At 44.6% G+C, this 18,743-nt stretch overlaps 1 protein-coding gene across 2 annotated transcripts in view; it reads right to left on the bottom strand.

The window, feature by feature from the left end:
- Positions 1 to 17,687, bottom strand: part of LIG3 (DNA ligase 3) — a 67,214-nt gene extending 49,527 nt beyond the window's left edge. Inside the window, exons 1-2 of one of the 2 annotated variants that reach the window (XM_068268598.1) lie at positions 17,570 to 17,687; positions 1,873 to 2,332 (exon numbers count right to left, since the gene is read on the bottom strand). In XM_068268598.1, the coding sequence (XP_068124699.1) occupies positions 1,873 to 2,326 (454 nt within the window). In that variant the 5' untranslated portion in view covers positions 2,327 to 2,332; positions 17,570 to 17,687. The remainder of the gene's footprint in view (positions 1 to 1,872; positions 2,333 to 17,569) is intronic. The other variant, XM_068268599.1, reaches the window with a different exon arrangement.
- Between the last annotated feature and the right edge of the window lie 1,056 nt (positions 17,688 to 18,743).

Here is an 18,743-nt window from a genome sequence, read left to right as displayed (position 1 = left end):
GATCAGGTGTTTCTGACATTATTGTCAGATCTGACAAGATTAGCTGCATGCTTGTTTCTGGTGTGATTCAGAGAATCCTGCAGCCAAATAGATTAGCAAGGCAACTAGTATTTCTTAAAGGGAACCTAAACTGAAAAGGATATGGATTTTTCCTTTTAAAAATAATACCAGTTTCCTGATTCTCCTGCTGATCCTGCGTCTCTAATACTTTCAGCCACAGCCCCTCAACAAGAATGCAGATCAGGTGCTCTGACTGAAGTCAGACTGGATTAGCTGCATGCTTGTTTCAGGTGTGTGATTCAGCCACTGTTGCAGCAAAGAGATCAGCAGGACTACCAGGCAACCGGTATTGTTTAAAAGGAAACGTCCATATTCCTCTCAGTTTAGGTTCCCTTTAAAAGGAAACAAATATTGCAGCTTCCACATACCTCTCACTACAGTTGTTCTTTAAAGTGAACCTTAAGCCAGGAAAAAAAAAATGAGTTTTACTCACCTGGGGCTTCTACCAGCCCCCTGCAGCAGTCATGTGCCCTCGCAGCCACTCACTAATCCTCTGGTCCCCTGCTGCCAGCTAGTTCCGTTTTTGCAGACAGGCCCGTCAGGACGGGCCACGCGTAGCTTTTTCCGCATTCCCGACTGTAATTATGCGGACCGCAGGGGGCTGGTAGAAGCCCCAGGTGAGTAAAACTCATTTTTTTTTCTGGCTTAAGTGTCTCTTTAAGTACCCACGTTTATCTAACGTCACTTCAGATACACCTATACATAAATTATGTACAGGAGTATGATGCCTAAAACAAACAATGTTTTTTTTGTGGTAAATGTGCTTTTTCAGGAGAAGGACAATGCAAGGCCCAGTTCACACTTTGCCAGAGAGGCAGGGTATCAGTATAGTTTGGGTACATGGTCTAATCCAGTTATGTGTGGTTGTTCATGTTCATTGCTGTCTGCTCTGAACCCAATGTGAACCAGCCCTACTGGTGTCCATAAAAAAAGGCAAGCTGTCAGGTACTCTTTCTGCCTTTCTGGACACAAAATAAGTGTAAGATGGGAACCAGCCACAACATGAGCAGTCAGAACACACGAACACACACACACACACACACACACACACACACACACACACACGAACACACACACACACCTAGAAACGATGTACTCTGGACAATACACATTGGTTGGTTGCTAAGAAACAATTTCTATCCATGTAGTTGCATAGAAAAGGTTAGTTCTGCTCTTACCACCACACTGACAATGTGTACTCCCATGAACATCCTACAGAAGTCTTTTCTGAACCTGGGAATCCATTGTGGCTGCTGGTACTGTATTGATCACCTAACATCTACTCAAAAACATCATTTGACATCTCTGTCATGAAATACTGTCTCCAGTTCAAAGATGGACAATAATTGTTGCCTGAAACAGTCTTTCGTAATCCCTTCAGATAACAGCTTGCCATTGATCCCCATCTAGACAGATTTGTTCTGCTCTTTGCTCAGCACTATGTTTTGACCTATGAAAAAGAGGTGCTAGCATAAGCAAAATTCTTCTTACTAAAAGATATTGAAAAGAAATATACTGTAACAGGCATCAGCCAAACATGTTCAGCATAGCTGACTGCTGAAGAGGCACGGGACAGGGACAAGGCAGCGCCTGTAAGGAAACGGTCAATCAAAATGATCATGAATGATTAGACTTGTTTTAGAGCAACGTTGGCCTTCTACTTGTATGTAGCTTTACTCAGAATGTCAGATTGATAGTGAAACATGCCAAAGTATTCTGTATGTAGTCAAAAAGTAAAAAGTAATCTGCCTAGAATTGGTACCATCACAAAAGCATAAAATACCCGTCATAAAATCGTTAAGAAAAACTTACCCTTCACATACTGATTAATTAGTTCTTTTTCAGGGTCCTGTAGCTCCTGCCAGCCTTCAAGCTCTGTGAGGTCATCAATCTTTTTAGTGGTAGCCCGCGCCCGCTCCAGCTTCTCAAACATGCACTTGGCATGGTACCACTCTTTCATGTCTCCTGCCGACTCACTGAATGGATTTGGGACCACTTTGCCAATTCGTACCAAGCCTTTTGCAATCTTTTCTTTGCATTTCTTGCAGCCTGCAGTTCCACGCTTGGCATACTCTACACAATAACGTTGTTCTGCCATGTTATGGCAACTGCGTATCCTAATTGCAAACTTTATATGTGTAGTGTTGAGGCGAGGAACTCTTGAAAGGAAACTGTGAAGTGGAGGAGAAAAGCCGTAAGCGATACGGGACAATGGAGCATATATCCTTGCTGTCTGAAGAAACAAAGTCGCAAGTGTTCTTTTCATAAAAGCCTTTAATTGAAAAAAATAAATATTAGTGCAAACACAGAGAAACAATAGGTATATTCACCAAGCATAAAACATGTTGATAAAAAATCTACTAGGCTGGTTCACACTCGCGTTGGAGTGGCAAACTGATCCGATCACTGGTCGATTGGATCTGGTTTCAATCCGTTGCCACCATTCCCCCCCTCCCAAGTGTATTTTTCTATTTAGATCGGTCTGTTTCTTCACTAGTGTGAATAAACTTTCAATTTTCTCATTGCCCCCAATGCAGCACTTCAGCTTCCATTTCAGGACAGCTGGGCTGGGGTGTCTGGAAAAATTGGTGCTGCAGGAAAATTGCGGTCCGTTCAGCGGAACATACGGAATGGATCCGTATGAACAGACGGATGTGAACGGTTCCATAGTTAACATTGGATCCGTTTGCATCCATTCCGCAAACGAACCGTTTTTTTTTTTTAACGGAAGTGTGAACCGGGCCTTTCAGTTTAACTGTCAACTGAATTTAGCTATAAATATTCCAGTCCAGCGTCATCCCAGTTTACCCATAAATTCCTGGACCTGGATTATTATTATTATGGATTTATAAAGCGCCAACATATTCCGTGGCACTGTACAAAGTAAGAAACAAACATGGGGTACATAATAATACAGGCAATGGTGTACACCAATATACAAGATACATAATTAGTGACAAAATACAAAAAATGATACAGCATACAGAATACAAAATACAGAACATGATGAATAAAATGTATAAAGACATAAAAGGGGGAGAGAGCCCTGCACTTGCGAGCTTACAATCTAAAGGGAATGGGGGGAAACAAGAGGAGAGGTAGTATACGATAAAATATATAAAGGCAGTGTGTTTTAGGATACCTAGTAGGAATACAATTTGGTTTTAGGACAAAGGGAAGTCGCCAAAGGTAGCGCATATGCTTGTCGGAACAAATTAGTTTTTAGAGAGCATTTAAAGGCAGGGCTGTGGAGTCGGAGTCGTGGAGTCGGAGCAATTTTGGGTGCCTAGAGTCAGAGTCGGGAAAAAAATGCACTGACTCCGACTCCTAATGAATTTGTAACCAGGGCTGTGGAGTCGGTCCAAAAATCCACCGACTCCGACTCCTCAGTTTAGGATTCCACCGACTCCAACTCCGACTCCTCTAATTTGCATATTACAATTTTGTTGATTAAAAGTATGTAACATGAAATTCGTCTCTTAACTGCCAACGCTTAAGTATTTTACAAGACAACTGAAGTGAGAAGGATATGTAGACTACTATATTTATTCCCTTTAGACTAAAACTAGTCCTTGGTAAGATTACTTGTAAAAGGTACAAACCGGAACAAAGAACATCTATCAGGCCCTAGGCAATGTAAAGGCTCATACACACGTCAGATAAAAGTCTTTGGAAAATGAAAGATCACAGACCAATTTTACCCCCTTTCATGTAGTATGAGAGCCATACCTACACAGTCTATTCTATGGAGCTGAACTCCCCATCAGCTAAAAATCTTTGCAAGATGCTGGACACAAAGATGCTGTACACATGCAACAGATCAGTATCTGCAAAAGATCAATCCCTGCAAAAGATCCATTCCTGCAAAATGCATTCATAGTCTATGACATCTGCAGATCCCATACACACCTTGTTTAACAGACATTCATCTGCAGATCAGACAATTATCTGCCGATCTAAAGATCCAACCTGGTGGATCTGATCTACAGATAATTGTCCGTTAAACAAGGTGTGTATGAGATCTGCAGATATCATAGACTATGAATGTGTTTTGCAGGAGTGGATCTTTTGCAGGAACAGATCTTTTGCAGATACTGATCTGTTGCATGTGTACAGCATCTGTGTGTGCAGCATCTTGCAAAGATTTCTGTCTGATGGGGAGTTCAGCTCCATAGAATAGACTGTGTAGAGTATGGCTCTCATACTACATGAAAGGGGGTAAAATTGGTCTGTGATCTTTCATTTTCCAAAGACTTTTATCTGACGTGTGTACCCACCCTAAGTGTGGGTACATGTAAGAATGATGTGCAGGTACTCTGCAGGGGAATGAGGAGATTCTTCCTCTATTACACATTCTTCATGCACAATATGAACAAGGTTTATGGGTGACAGACAACACCTCTGTGTTCAATGTGCACAGCATTCTCAGTGGATTCCCTGCAGCTCTGTGGAGAGTGCATATGTAGAGTATAGTACTACTGTGTAACAAAGTAAACCTGAAACAGATGAAATAAAAGTTTTATACATACCTGGGGCTTCCTCCAGCCGCCTTCAGGATAATCAGTCCCTCGTTGTCCTCCTCCACCACCTGGATCTTCTGCTATGAGTCCAGGTACTTGAGCCAGTCGGGCGTAGTGCGCATGCACACACTCCGCCGCCAGGAGCATACTACACCTGTGCAGCACTACTGCGCAGGTGCAGAATGTTCCTGGCGGTGGGAGCGGCATGCGGCCGAACAGCGCTGACTGGCTGAATTACCAGGACTCATAGCAGAAGATCCGGGTGGTGGAGGACAACGAGGGACTGATTAGCCTGAAGGGGGCTGGAGGAAGCCCCAGGTATGTATAAAACTTTACTTTTCATCCGTCTCAGGTACCCTTTAATTTGTAGTCACCAAACCAAATTTTAACAACATATCAAATTATTTGATTTCATGAGCAAAGGGAGTGCATACATTTGCATAAATCAGCATCAATGCAGAATTATTTCCATCTCATTGACCATCTCTATTAGTGACACAGCTACACATCAGGCTTTATTCTTACAGCATAGATGTTATTTAGTATATATAAGAGATTCCTGTGTACACATCATATATACAGTCACAATCAGATATGTATATCTGACCTTAAAAATACGGGGACTGCTTTATTGAAGCAGCACAAGTAACTAATTTTGATTGGTTTATTTCATTTTTGTGGAGTAAGCACAGCTATTACTGTATATATACTGCATATATACATTATTTTTAATGACTATTATCTGAGAAATAGAACATTTTATCATATTTTCTATTTTAATTACAGTTACAAATTCATTAGGAGTCGGTGCATTTTTTCCCGACTCCGGCACCCGAAATTGCCCGACTCCACAGCCCTGTTTGTAACTGTAATTAAAATAGAAAATATGATAACATTGTCTATTTCTCAGATAATAGTCATTAAAAAATAATGTATATATACAGAAATAGCTGTGCTCAGTCCACAAAAATGAAATTAACTAATTTTGATTGGTTTCTTGTGCTGCTTCAATAAAGCAGTCCCCGTATTTTTAAAGTCAGATATACATATCTGATTGTGACTGTATATATATATATATATATATATATATATATATATATATATATATATATATATATATATATATATATATATATATATATATATATATATATATATTTTATGCACACAGGAATCTCATATATACTAAATAACATCTATGCTGTAAGAATAAAGCCTGATGTGTAGCGGTGTCACTAATAGAGATGTTTAATGAGATGGAAATAATTCTGCATTGATGCTGGTTTATGCAAATGTACTCTTTGCTCATGAAATCAAATAATTTGATATGTTGTTAAAATTTGGTTTGGTGACTACAAATTAAAGGGTACCTGAGACGGATGAAAAGTAAAGTTTTATACATACCTGGGGCTTCTTTCAGCCCCCTTCAGGCCAATCAGTCCCTCGCTGTCCTCCACCACCTGGATCTTCTGCTATGAGTCCTGGTAATTCAGCCAGTCAGCGCAGTCCGGCCGCATGCCGCTCCTACAGCCAGGAACATTCTGCAAATGCACAGGTGTAGTATGCTCCTGGCAGCGGAGTGTGTGCATGCGCACTACGCCCGACTGGCTCAAGAAACTGGACTCATAGCAGAAGATGCAGGTGGTGGAGGAGGACAACGAGGGACTGATTATCCTGAAGGGGGCTGGAGGAAGCCCCAGGTATGTATAAAACTTTAAATTTCATCTGTCTCAGGTTTACTTTGTTACACAGTAGTACTATACTCTACATATGCACTCCTCACAGAGCTGCAGGGAATCCACTGAGAATGTTGTGCACATTGAACACTGAGGTGTTTATCACCCATAAACCTGGTTCAGATTGTGCATGAAGAATGTGTAAGGGCTCGTTTCCACTAGTGCGGCGTGCGTCTTGCAGACGCACGCCAGCACTGAGCGGGTGGGCGGGATCGCAGGCGAATCCCATGAGCCGTGCTATGCACGGCTATGGGATTTGCAGCCTCCGCCGCGAATTCTGCGGGGGGTTCCGGCCGAATCGCTCCCGCAAGCGATTCGGCCGCAGCGCCGCTATCCCCTATGGCAGAGTTTCCCCGTGCGATTCATGTGCGGGTAAACTCTGCCGAATCGCGGCAGAAGCCGCGATAGTGGAAACGGGCCCTAATAGAGGAAGAATCTCCTCATTCCCCTGCAGAGTACCTGCACCTCACTCTTACATGTACCCACAGTCACATTGCCTAGGGCCTGACAGATGTTCAGATGTGTAATAGAGGAAGAATCTCCTCATTCCCCTGCAGAGTACCTGCACATCATTCTTACATGCACCCACACTTACATTGCCTAGGGCCTGATAGATGTTCTTTGTTCCAGTTTGCACCTTTTTCAAGTACTCTTACCAAGGACTAGTTTTAGTCTAAAGGGAATAAATATAGTAGTCTACATATTCTTCTCAATTCAGTTGTCTTGTAAAATTCCTAAGCGTTGGCCGTTAACCACCCTGGTGTTCTATTAAGATCGCCAGGGCGGCTGCGGGAGGGTTTTTTTTTTTTTAATAAAAAAAAAAAAAAGATTACATGCAAAGTTGGCTGCATGAAAGCCCACTAGAGGGCGCTCCGGATGCGTTCTTCTGATTGCCTCCGGCGATCAGAAGTAACAAGGAAGGCCGCAATGAGCAGCCTTCCTTGTTTCGCTTACCTAGTCGCCATGGCGATGAGCAGAGTGACGTCATGGACGTCCTGACGTCAGCCGCCTCCGATCCAGCCTTTAGCGCTGGGCAGAACTGTTTGTTCCGACTACGCTGGGCTCGGGCGGCTGGGGGGACCCTCTTTCGCCGCTGCATGCGACGGATTGCCGCGCTGCGGCGGCGATCAGGTAGCACATGCGGCTGGCAAAGTGCCGGCTGCGTGTGCTGCTTTTTAATTGACCAAAATCGGCCCAGCAGGGCCTGAGCGGCAGCCTCCGGCGGTAATGGACGAGCTGAGCTCGTCCATACCACTCAGCTGGTTAAGAGACGAATTTCACGTTACATACTTTTAATCAACAAAGTTGTAATATGCAAATTAGAGGAGTCGGAGAAATCCTAAACTGAGGAGTCGGAGTTGGTGGATTTTCGGACTGACTCCACAGCCCTGTTTAAAGGTAACAAAGGTTGGCATTCCAGAGAAGGGGTGAAGTGCGTGCAAAATCTTGTAAGCGTGAATGTGAGGAGGTGATTCTAGAGGAGGACAACAGAAGATCGTGTGCAGATCTGAGATTGCGATTGGGTTTGTATCTGGAAATGAGGCTATGTACCGGGGAGAGAGAGATTGTGGAGAGCTTTGTAGGTTAGGGTTAGGAGTTTGAACTGGATCCTCAGGTTAATTGGCAGCCAGTGAAGAGCTTGACAGAGAGGGGCAGCAGAGGAAGATCGAGAAGAAAGATGAATGAGACGAGCAGCTGAGTTCAGTACTGACTGGAGAGGGGCCAGTCTGTTAGAAGGTAGTCCACAAAGTAGTATGTTGCAGTAGTCCAGACGAAAAATTATAAGAGCATGTATTAACATTTTCGTTGTATCTTGAGTGAGAAAGGGACAGATGCGAGATATATTTTTGAGTTGGAGATGGCAGGAGCTGGTTATGGAGTTAAGATGAGGAATAAAAGAGAGAGATGAGCCGAATATTACCCCCAAGTACCGTGCTTTGGGAACTGAAGTTATTGGAGTGTTAACATTTATAGTTAGTTACTTCAGGCAGAGAGGTGTACAGAGACAGTGGAAAATTTTTTAGTTCTGTTTTACTCATATTCAGTTTTAGGAGGCGAAAGGACATGAAGGAGGATATAGCAGACAAGCAGTCAGGAACACGTTTGAGGAGGAAGTTAAGGTCTGGGTCCGAGAGGTACAGTTGTGTATGGTCTGCATACAAGTGGTATTGAAACCCGAATGAGTTGATTAAGTTACCAAGACCGTGCATGTAGATGGAAAAGAGGAGGGGACCAAGGACAGAGCCTTGAGGGACCCCAACAGAAAGCATGAGGAGAAGAGATCTGATTAGGAGACTGTGAAGGACCTTCCAGAGAGGTAGGAAGATAACCATGTAAGAGCGAGGCCCTTTATTCCTACATTCGAAAGTATTTGTAAGAGTAAGGCGTGGTCGACCGTATCGAATGCTGATGACAGATCAAGAAGGATGAGTATGGGAAAATTGACCTTTGGATTTAGCTGTAAGAAGGTCATTGGCCACTTTGGTAAGGGCCGTTTCCGTGGAGTAGTTAGAGTGAAAGCTAGACTGGAACTGATCAAGTAAGGAGTAAGCTGATAAATAATGGCTTAATTCTGCATGTATATGGCGTTCACTTAGTTTGGATGCAAATGGGAGAAGTGACACTGGGCGGTAGTTGGCGAGTGTGGTAGGATCTAGAGATGTTTTTTTTAAGTAGTGGTGTCACAACAGCCTTTTTGAGTGGCCACGGAAAGATGCCAGTGGAGAGGGACAGGTTAACCTCCTTAGCGGTATGGACGCATTGTTACATCCATTACCGCCGGAGGTCGCCGCTCAGGCCCTGCTGGGCCGATTTTTATCAAATAAAAAGCAGCACACGCAGCCGGCACTTTGCCAGCCGCGTGTGCTACCTGATCGCCGCCGCGAGCAGCGGAGAAAGAGGGTCCCCCCAGCCACCGAGCCCTGCGCAGCCGGACCAATCAGTTCCGGCCAGCGCTAAGGGCTGGATCGGAGGCGGCTGACGTCCATGACGTCACTCCGCTCGTCGCTATGGCGATGAGGTAAACGAAACAAAGGAGGCTGCTCATTGCGGCCTTCCTAGTTAATTCTGATCGCCGGAGGCGATCGGAAGTACGCTACAAGAGCGCCCTCTAGTGGGCTTTCATGCAGCCAACTTTCAGTTGGCTGCATGAAATAGTTTTTTTTTTAATTTAAAAAAACCCCTCCTGCAGCCGCCCTGGCGATCTTAATAGAACGCCAGGGAGGTTAAATAGCGATGTTAGTGCAGGCATGCGAGAGGAGGATAGCTGCGGAATGAAATGGGTGGGAATAGGATCCAAAGAACAAGTTGTTAGATTAGCTTTGGATAATATAGAGGAGAAAGAATGTTCAGAAAGTGGAGAGAAGGCAGTTAGAGAGCAGTCAATGAGAGGTGTGGAGGTGGGATTTGAGAGCTGCGTGGAGAATTCACTTCTGATTTTGTCAGTTTTATCAGTTAAGTATGTTGCAAATTCTTCAGCTGATAAGCAAGATGGAGGAGGAGGAGGAGGGGGATGGAGAACGGAGTTGAAGGTGCTGAACAAGCGTTTTGGATTGTGTAAAAGGGGCAGATATTAGGGAGGTTAAAATAGGACTGTTTTGCCACAGAGTGCGTTTCTGAAGTTGTTCAAGGCTATTTTATATGAGATGAAGTCCTCACTTGTGTTACTTTTCCTCCAACGCCTTTCCGCTGCTCTAGAACATGTTTTTAAGTGTTTTAGTGTCGGGTCATCCAGGGTTGGCGACTGACACTGTGAGAGCGGACATTGATGAGGGGGGCAAAGTCATCCATGACTTTTGTAATGGAGCTGTTGTAGTGTATAGCAGCTGAGTCTGGGTCAGTGAAGGATTGTGTGAGGAGAGGTGCCAGGGCATCAGAGTCAGATTGCATGTCTAGATTGTGATAATTTCTGCGAATATGTGAGCGTGCTTGTGCCAGGGTGGTAGGAAAAGAGGAGGAGAGAAGGTAAGTAGGTTATGGTCAGAGAGTGGTAGTGGATCATTGGTAAAGTCAGTGACAGAGCAGAGACGAGTAAATACGAGGTCAAGCGTATGGCCATTGCAGTTCTTTTCTGCACTCCAGGCTCTGCTTCTGTTTTCTTAAGCCCAATCTACACGATACGATTCTTTATAAGATTCTATTATGATTCTATTTACGATTTGATTAAATCCGACATGTCCGATCTGGATTCGATTCAATTCGATTTGCCATTGTTTTGCACACTGGGTTGGGGTAGAGGACCACTGAGACAAGCCATAGGAGGAAGTGAGTGATAGAAGTTTGTTGGAGACAGCGTTCTTGGTGTCAATAGGAATGTTAAAATCACCCACAATGATGGTAGGGATGTCAGAGGACAGGAACTGGAGAAGCCAGGCAGAGAAATGATCTTAAGCCCAATCTACACGATACAATTCTTTATACGATTTGATTACGATTCTATTTATGATCCGATTAAATCCGAAATGTCCGATCAGAATTCGATTCGATTTGCCATTGCAAAACAATGGCAAATCGAATTGAATCGAATCCAGATCGGACATGTCGGATTTAATCAAATCGTAAATAGAATCATAATAGAATCTTATAAAGAATCGTATCGTGTAGATTGGGCTTAAGAAAACAGAAGCAGAGCCTGGAGTGCAGAAAAGAACTGCTATTTGGAGGTTTGAGGGAGAGTATAGTCAGACTGCATGGACTTCAAAGGATGGCAGGTGAGAGAGAAGAAATAGGAGTGAGAGGCTTGAAGGAGCATTTGTCTGAGAGAAGAGTGCTTTGACACAAGAAAAACACAGAATACAGGCTCCTCTCCTCAAGTGAGGTCACATAAATCACGTAAAATGGAGGTGCTAAAGGGGGTGTTTTGCTAAACAGCAAAATCAATGAACCCTTTGCACACTCTCACGTAAATACTCACTGCAGACCAACAATCCAGAAACCACTACAATCCCTGCAGCCAAGTTAAAAGCAAAAGCCCTATTTTGTAAAAAATAAATAAAAGTGGCGCTCAGACAGTAATTTGGGCACCCAATTTACTATAAAAAAACAGCAAGGTAAGCAAGCTGCACAATAGTGCGGTCCGCTTACTACATCAAATCCCACTGATCTGTTGCAGCGTGACAAGTGTGAACCGCTCCTATTGCTGTCTGTTTAGCAATGAAAATGTCCATTCTTCACTCTAGTGGGAACACAGCCTAAAGCTACGTACACACATGCGACAATGATCGTTCGTTGTCAACGACGAACGAACTTTTAATTGATGAAAGAACGACCTAAGTAAAGTTAGTTTTAAAAGGTGTGTAACGATCAGATCGTTAGAACAAACGTTACATCACGTAAAAGTAACCATTGCGCCTGCGCATAAAAATTAAAAGTTCCATGGAGAAATAGTGAAATGCGCATGTCAAGCCTAGTACAAACGATCGTTTCCAACGATGTAACTACTTTTGCAAACGATCGTCATTGGGAAAAATCCGCCAAGCTAGATCATTCGTTTTGAACGATCTAGCTCGTCCGTCGTTAGACTTCATGGTCGTTGGCTGCTTTTTTTCAAACGATCGTCATTTGAAAGGATCGGGGAACGATCGTTTCAAACGACTATAGTTGCATGTGTGTACGCACCTTTAGAGTCTGTTTCATTTTCCTACATAAATAACAGAACAATTTTTTTTTTTTTTTTTTTTTTTTTTTTTTAAGGACAACTGAAGTGAATATGGAGGCTGCCATATTTATTTCCTTTTAAAGAATACCAGTTGCCTGGAAGCCCTGCTTACACATTTGGCTGTAGTAGTGTCTGAATAACACCAGGAACAGGGCTGCCAGGCAACTGGTATTGCTTAACAGGAAATAAATATGGCAGCCTTCATATACCTCTCACTTCAATTGTCCTTTAAAAAGTGGACCTGAACGCTTGCACAGGACAGAAGGAAAAAACAGAGAAAAGTGCACCCTGTATGTATTTAGAGAGTTTAGCCTGTCTAATTTCCTCTCATCTGTGACTAATCACAATTAAAATTTGATCTATCAGCTGTGTCAGCTGACTGCCTTGGTAGAGCAGCTAATTTGTAAACACAGGATGTTAACGCTATGTTTACAGGGTGTGCGTCAGCTGTAACAAAGAAATGTTTTTCTTTAAAGGTTATTATGCTGTTGCTTATCTTTTAGAGCACAGGGGAAGTTCTGAGTTCAGGTCTGCTTTAACACTTGTTGTACAGAAAAAAACAGGAAGGTACATGTACTGATCCTAGATTTCCACATTAGATGACTATGATCAATCAACTCAGGTGACATAAATAGTGTGTACACAACTTCAGGATCAGCTCAATAGGAGTGTCCTTGATTACTTCCCCCAGTCTTGTTTGCTCTCACAGGGCTTGTGAGGAGTAGGGAGGTAATGTAAGCTCAGGAACATTCCTCTGATGTCAGCAGTATTTTAGTTAACATTTGCATGATCTAATTAAAATAATTGCCTATAATAGCCTATAGGATTTAAGCCTTTTCATACATTAAGCTGTACACGTTATGATAGGTACTGTTAGATTTACCTGCCAGATCTATTTTTTCCATCATGTCCGATCTGAATTTCAATCGATTTCAGTTCACTTTTATGGAAAAATCGATTGAAAAAAAAAATCGATTTGTCAGGGAAATCTGCCAGAAAATTGTATCGTGTGTACCTAGCATTGAAAATTATTATCTAAAACATTTTGTTCTCAAGCAATGTTTACTAAATGTGGTAACATTTCTCAAGAAATATTAAAGCTGTCAGATCAGTAAACTTTCTAATGATTTAGAATAATTTCCTTGTCAATAAAAGTTGAATTGCGCTCTCCACTGCATCAGATTCTCCTAATATATACAAAAAGCTCCACATAGCGTAACTCTGTTATGGCAAAATCACACACCACCCGTGCTCCAGTGATAATAGTGCAGCACACGTGACCATAAACTTCCACAGTAGCTCGCTCACCAGATGATGGCCACCTCAGATATCAGGTGGATCTATCGCATAAATCAAACTCCCCACTGGCACTGTTAGTCTTCCACTTCCTTTTAATAATGTAGTAAGCTTCCGTTCATATAAAAAACATAAAATCAAGACGTAGCATAAAACCTTTTAAATAGATAAAACTCCCTGCGCTACAAGTGCGCACTCACGTGTAATCTCTTGGTAATCAGGCACATCACATGGACCAACAGCAGGGTCTGTCACAGCATCAGGCCTGGTCCTGTCTCGGTGCGAAAACGGCGTCCCGATTTCTTCCCCGGACTTCCGTACGGCCGCGCTACAGTTCTCCGCTCGGAGGAGCTGCTGTTGGTCCATGTGATGTGCCTGATTACCAAGAGATTACACGTGAGTGCGCACTTGTAGCGCAGGGAGTTTTATCTATTTAAAAGGTTTTATGCTACGTCTTGATTTTATGTTTTATATGAACGGAAGCTTACTACATTATTAAAAGGAAGTGGAAGACTAACAGTGCCAGTGGGGAGTTTGATTTATGCGATAGATCCACCTGATATCTGAGGTGGTCATCATCTGGTGAGCGAGCTACTGTGGAAGTTTATGGTGACGTGTGCTGCACTATTATCACTGGAGCACGGGTGGTGTGTGATTTTGCCATAACAGAGTTACGCTATGTGGAGCTTTTTGTATATTTTACGGCCAGAACCCGAAGTGTGGCCACTTCACGTTCTGGCCAGCCACTTCGGGTTCTGGCCGGCCAATGTGCGAAGTGGCCGCAGAGCAGCGGGCAATGTTAGAAATGGAACGATTACACTAAGCTACAATGTATTTTACGGCCGTCTCGCTGCGGCCAAATGTATTACAAGTTGGTTAATTTAATGAAATATCTCCCTGCCTCCTATACAATATATGGAGCAGCCGGCGGGGAAACGCGTGTCCCCGAGAGTCGTTCGTCGCGGCAGGGGAAGCAGAGCGGGGAGGCTGCAGACATTGCTTCTGCCAGCAACCGCTCTGCAGAAACGGCAGGATTCCCCTGTCGCGACGAACGATTCTCGGGGACACGCGTGTCCCCGCCGGCTGCTCCGTATATTGTATAGGAGGCAGGGAGAGGAGAGAGGCAGGGGGGATCGGGGGGAGGAGGAGAGGAGGCAGTGCGAAAGCCGGCGGCTTCATCTATCACATTGCCGCTGGCTATATTTCATTAAATTAACCAACTTGTAATACATTTGGCCGCAGCGAGACGGCCGTAAAATACATTGTAGCTTAGTGAAATCGCTCCATTTCTAACATTGGCCGCTGCGCTGCGGCCACTTCGCACATTGGCCGGCCAGAACCCGAAGTGGCTGGCCAGAACGCGAAGTGGCCACACTTCGGGTTCTGGCCGTAACATATATATTTTTTAGGAGCATCTGATGCAGTGGAGAGCGCAATTCAACTTTTATTGACATTTCTGTTTCTGGAACATTGTAATAGCGATCCCACTTCTTACCTCTTGAGGAAACCTTCATTGGACACGTTGCTGAACTGGTTTGCTTATTTATTGCTTTATGGTCAGGCAGCGCAGCTGTGTGTGATATTTGATTTAAAATAATTTCCTTGGAATGTTTTGCAGCAAGTAACTAATGCCCTGCCCCACAACCCTCTATACCAGTGATAGTCAAACTTGGCTCTCCAGCTGTTAAGAAACTACAAGTCCCACAATGCATTTGCCTTTATGAATCATGACTATGGCTGTCAGACTCCTACAATGCATTGTGGGACTTGTAGTTCCAACAGCTGGAAAGCCGAGTTTGCCTATCTCTGCTCTATGCCCCTCCCATAAGCAAAGCAAAACTGCTAGGGAGGTCATTTGGGCCAGAGGATCGTCAGGTGTCTAATCGACAACAGTGTACGTTATCGGTACTGCATCAAGCAGTACCGATAACGTACGTACATCTCACGACACCTAAGCATGGCCATGCTGCGCCCCGCACAGGTGCAGTATGGGTGTGCTCCTGCAAGTGTGGGAGCACAGCCATGACCAGCCAGTGGGGTCGAGAAAAACATGGGAAGCCTTTGGAGGATCCACAAGCTTTCCTCTTCTTATGCTGGATACACACGGTTCGTTCCCACACTCGATTCCCGTCGATTCGTTTATTTCAGACATGTCCGATTCGCGTTTCGATGGATCGTTAGGTCGATTTGCCATACTTTACATGCAATCGACCTAAAAATTATCGAAATGCACTCGGAAATGTTCGGAAATAATCAAATCGTCGGGAATCGAGCGGCGCATTCGATGCGGGAACGAACCATGTGTATTCACCATTCGGGAAGTGTTTAATTATTTTTCCCTAGTAAACCCAGGAGGATCATACTGATTCTACACAGACTGTGGCTTGGTCATAACTATAGCACTGCAATGGAAAAATGCTAGTGGCTCAGCCACTGTGCTACCCACCCAGAACCTCTTGCATATCTGTATACTTTGCCACTTAAGCTCAATCTACATGATACAATTCTTTGTGCGATTCGATTAAGATTCTATTTACAATCTGATTAAATCCGATATGTCCGATCGGAATTCAATTCAATTTGATTTGCCATTGCAAAACAATGGCAAATCGAATCAAATCCCGATCGGACATGTCGGATTTAATCGGATTGTAAATAGAATCGTAATTGAATCGCGCAAAGAATCATATCATGTAGATGGGGCTTAATCAGATCGTAAATAGAATCAGAATCGAATCGCACAAAGAATCGTATCGTGTAGATTGGACTTAACTTGTACCATACTTTTTATTAACATCTCATGCAAAACTAGGTGCATTCTGAGCAGGGCTGTGGAGTCGGTACAAAAATCTTCCGAATCCTCAGTTTCTGAAACTTCGACTCCAACTCCGGGTACCCAAAATCGCTCAGACTCCGACTCCTTAGTCTAATACTTAACAGGGCTGTGGATTTTGTACAAAAATCATGCGACTCAGACTCCTCAGTTTCTGAAACCACGACTCCGACTCTAGGTGCCCAAAATTGCCCCGGCTCCGACTCCACAGCCCTGATTCTGAGAACAAATTGTAAAAAAAAAAAAAAAAAAAAAAAAAAAAAAAAAAAAACAAAAACTTGGTCCCGCAGATACTCACATTGAAAATTACAGCAATGACATTACACAGGGGGTTCTGCCTTGGTACCCATAGGCTTCTGAACGGAGCAGTGCTTTCAAGCGCTGCTAGATTTGGGTGCAGCCGGCGCCTCCATAGACTAGAATAGGAATTACTTGTATCAGGCTCTCAGTGAGTAATGTCGGCTCCGTGACTCCGTCAGAAGACGGAGCCGAAGTTGCTTTTAAAACAATAATTCGGCCTCCAGCAATCGCTGGAAGCCGAATAATTTCATTCCCTCACTATCCATGACGGCCTGGAGGGGGAAATCGTAATTAATTTGGCCCGGACTTGTGCAGAAGCAGGATCAGCCATATACCGACTGTATCTTGCATCCAAGTCTACCGGCGCCGATTTCATATGTATGCCTTGTGAAGGTGGGCTGCCAGCTCATCAAATTACAGCCATGCAATGGCATCTGATTGTTGGTGGTGTGCTCAAAACTTGCTGACTGACTGGAGAAATCGAAATGTGGCTTCCCCTTCATACTATCTGATGTAAGAAATGTGGGTGCAAGACAGGGGGGGTCAATGTAGGAAATGTGGGTGCAACTCAGGGGGGTCAATGTAGGAAATGTGGGTGCAACACAGGGGGGTCAATGTAGGAAATGTGGGTGCAACACAGGGAGGTCAATGTAGGAAATGTGGGTGCAACACAGGGGGGTCAATGTAGGAAATGTGGGTGCAACACAGGGGGGTCAATGTAGGAAATGTGGGTGCAACACGGGGGGGGGGGGGGGGGGGGGGAGGGGGGTTAGAATATAGTGCAAGGTTGCAGGTGAGGATAAGCTAGGACAGCAGATCAAAACCTTCTGCTGCATACCTGGCTGTCCTGATGGTGAGTCCACTGTGTCCACATGACATGTGTAGATGAATATAACAGACAAAGAGGCATACTAGTCTGGTGGGTGGCAAGTATAGTTTACTTCAAAGTTTACTTTCAAAACAAAGGAGAGCATAATAAATGGAGCGCTGGAAGAGAAACATATGTTACACTGTGCTGCTGCAGGGATGCCATACTATGCCATGGACTGCTGGCTTGTGTGTCCTGCAGAAAGGGATAATCTCCAGCGATCCCGCGACACTCACAACACCACGTGCGTCCTGCTATCTATTCCACACACATACGCCCCCAGAGCCAGCCTTCCGTTACCTTCCAGTTCGCCCGCCACACGTCTGCCGCTACTCCTCTGCAGGGACATCCAGGAAATCCCGAGGATTACAGGGAGGCCTAGTGAGCTAAAGGACCCTGGTGACGTCACGTCAGCACGTGACCGACGTACAAGACAACACCAGGCGTGCGCGCTGACCGGTCTGGTTATTATTACGTGCTATTATTCCTTTCCTAGGAGAGAAAGGGGGCGACGATGGTTGTTGTAATGATGTGTCAAGAAGAGAACAGTTCGACATGTGGCGCAAGCTGGAGACACTAGAATCTCATCAAAGGGGAACTGAAGTGAGGAGAATATGGAGACTGCCATATTAATTTCCTGTTAAATAATACCAGTTGCCTGGCAGCCCCGTTGATCTATTTGGCTGCAGTAGTGTATGAATCACACCAGAAACTGGAATGCAGCTAATCATAATGTCAGAAACACCAGATTTGCTGCATACTTGTTCAGGGTCTGTAGCTAAAAGTGTTAGAGGCAAAGGATCAGCGGGATAGCCAGGCAACTGGTATTACTTAAAATAAATAAATAGGAAATAAATATGGCAGCCTCCATATCCCTCTCACTTCAGTTGTCCTTTAACCACTTAAGGACCAGGGGTGTTTTGGAGGATCTGTGCTGGGTGGGCTCTTCAGCCCCGAGCACAGATCAGCAGGCAGGCAGGGCGATCAGACTTCCTTCCCCTGTTTTTCCCCACTAGGAGGATGTCCTGCTGGGGGGGGGGTGTCTGATCGCGCCGCTCACGTGTGCCTAGCGGGGGGGGGGGTCTCCTCAAAGCCCCCCTCCGCAGCGCTATTTCCCCCTCACTCTCCTTCCCTCCCTCTCCTACTCTCTGTGGGCGGCACAGGAAGGCGATCTGTCCTGCACTGCCTCTGATAGGCTTCAGCCTATCAGATGCCGGCGATCCCCGGCCAATCAGAGGCTGCGGATCGCCGATCTCCTTTACGGCGCTGCTGCAACAGCAGCGTCGTGCGACGTAAACACCGGGGATTTCTTCCCCGCGTGTTTACATTTCGCCTGCGAGCCGGGATCGGAGGCTCGCAGGCTGTTCACGGAGACTCCCTCCGTGAACTGACATGGAGTTTCCATAGAAACACCACTGCGACCAGCCGACGCCTATCGGCGTTAGGCGGTCGTTAAGTGGTTAAAGGGGAACTG

Source organism: Hyperolius riggenbachi, chromosome 2 (genome assembly GCF_040937935.1).
Source record: "Hyperolius riggenbachi isolate aHypRig1 chromosome 2, aHypRig1.pri, whole genome shotgun sequence".
NCBI lineage: Eukaryota > Metazoa > Chordata > Amphibia > Anura > Hyperoliidae > Hyperolius > Hyperolius riggenbachi.
This window is presented reverse-complemented; position numbering and strand designations above follow the sequence as displayed.